Source organism: Pygoscelis adeliae, unplaced genomic scaffold (assembly GCF_000699105.1).
Source record: "Pygoscelis adeliae isolate BGI_AS28 unplaced genomic scaffold, ASM69910v1 Scaffold360, whole genome shotgun sequence".
Classification (NCBI taxonomy): Eukaryota; Metazoa; Chordata; class Aves; order Sphenisciformes; family Spheniscidae; genus Pygoscelis; species Pygoscelis adeliae.
In genome coordinates, this window is record NW_008823961.1 from 153,030 (window position 1) to 153,888 (window position 859).

Sequence of the window (859 nt, forward strand, 5' to 3'; positions counted from 1 at the left end):
CCCGAGCAGGGACCTGTTTCCATTCCCCCCCGTCGCTTAGGTCCCCTCTTTCTACCTGGTGGGAAGAGGGCAGGGGATCCTCTGCTTCTCGTGGAGCCTCCATCTGCTACCTTTGCCTCAGGGATGGTAGGGTGCGGCTCCACCAATCTGTATCTCCCTCTCACACTCCTGGATACTCCTTAACCTTTCCACTTCCTCCTTTAGCTCTGCCACCAGGCTGAACAGATCATCCACCTGGTCACACCGCACACAGGTGGTGTCTCTGCTACCCTCCGGTACAGCTGACAGGCTCAGGCACTCCCTGCAGCCGGAGACCTGGACAGCCATATGCTTGCGTGAGGGCTCCGTCTGGGTCGCCACATTCCTTCTGGCGACGGCTTTCGGCTGAGTGGAAACCATAGCTGATCCTCTTCTGGGAGGGCGACAACTACTAGTTGAGTTGGCCTTTAGAGCCAGAAGGGGGACTGCACCCTGCCCGCTCGCCTTCCCTGCACGCCCTGCCTGCGCAAACTGCCGTGCCACGCCCTTCTGACATGCCACGCCCTGTTTGCCCACCCTGTTCGCCATGCTCCGGGTCGCTTGCACTCCCTGGGGGCTGCTCTTATAAGTGAGGAGGTTTGGTCATCCTCCCTCTTGTCCCTGCCCACGCTGAGTCAGAGCTGCCGCTTGTCAGGAGCTCCCTCCTCCGGCTTGGGGTGGGGGGCTGGGGCACCTTCTCACTACCTGTGCTTTTGCTTTTTGTGGGTTTTACCACGGTTTTACTGCTTCAGAAAGGGTCCCCCGGCATGATCCTCTGCTCCGGAGCCCTTCGCCTCAGTGGCTTTGCTGAAATGGCGGGTACACTTCAGCCTTTGTGTGA

General features: G+C 59.7%; 1 protein-coding gene across 1 annotated transcript in view; it reads right to left on the bottom strand.

The window, feature by feature from the left end:
- LOC103916235 (glutamic acid-rich protein-like) overlaps nt 1-567 on the bottom strand; it is a 74,769-nt gene extending 74,202 nt beyond the window's left edge. Inside the window, exon 1 of the mRNA XM_009323199.1 lies at nt 270-567. Coding sequence (XP_009321474.1) covers nt 270-567 — 298 coding nt within the window. The remainder of the gene's footprint in view (nt 1-269) is intronic.
- Nucleotides 568-859: the final 292 nt, after the last annotated feature.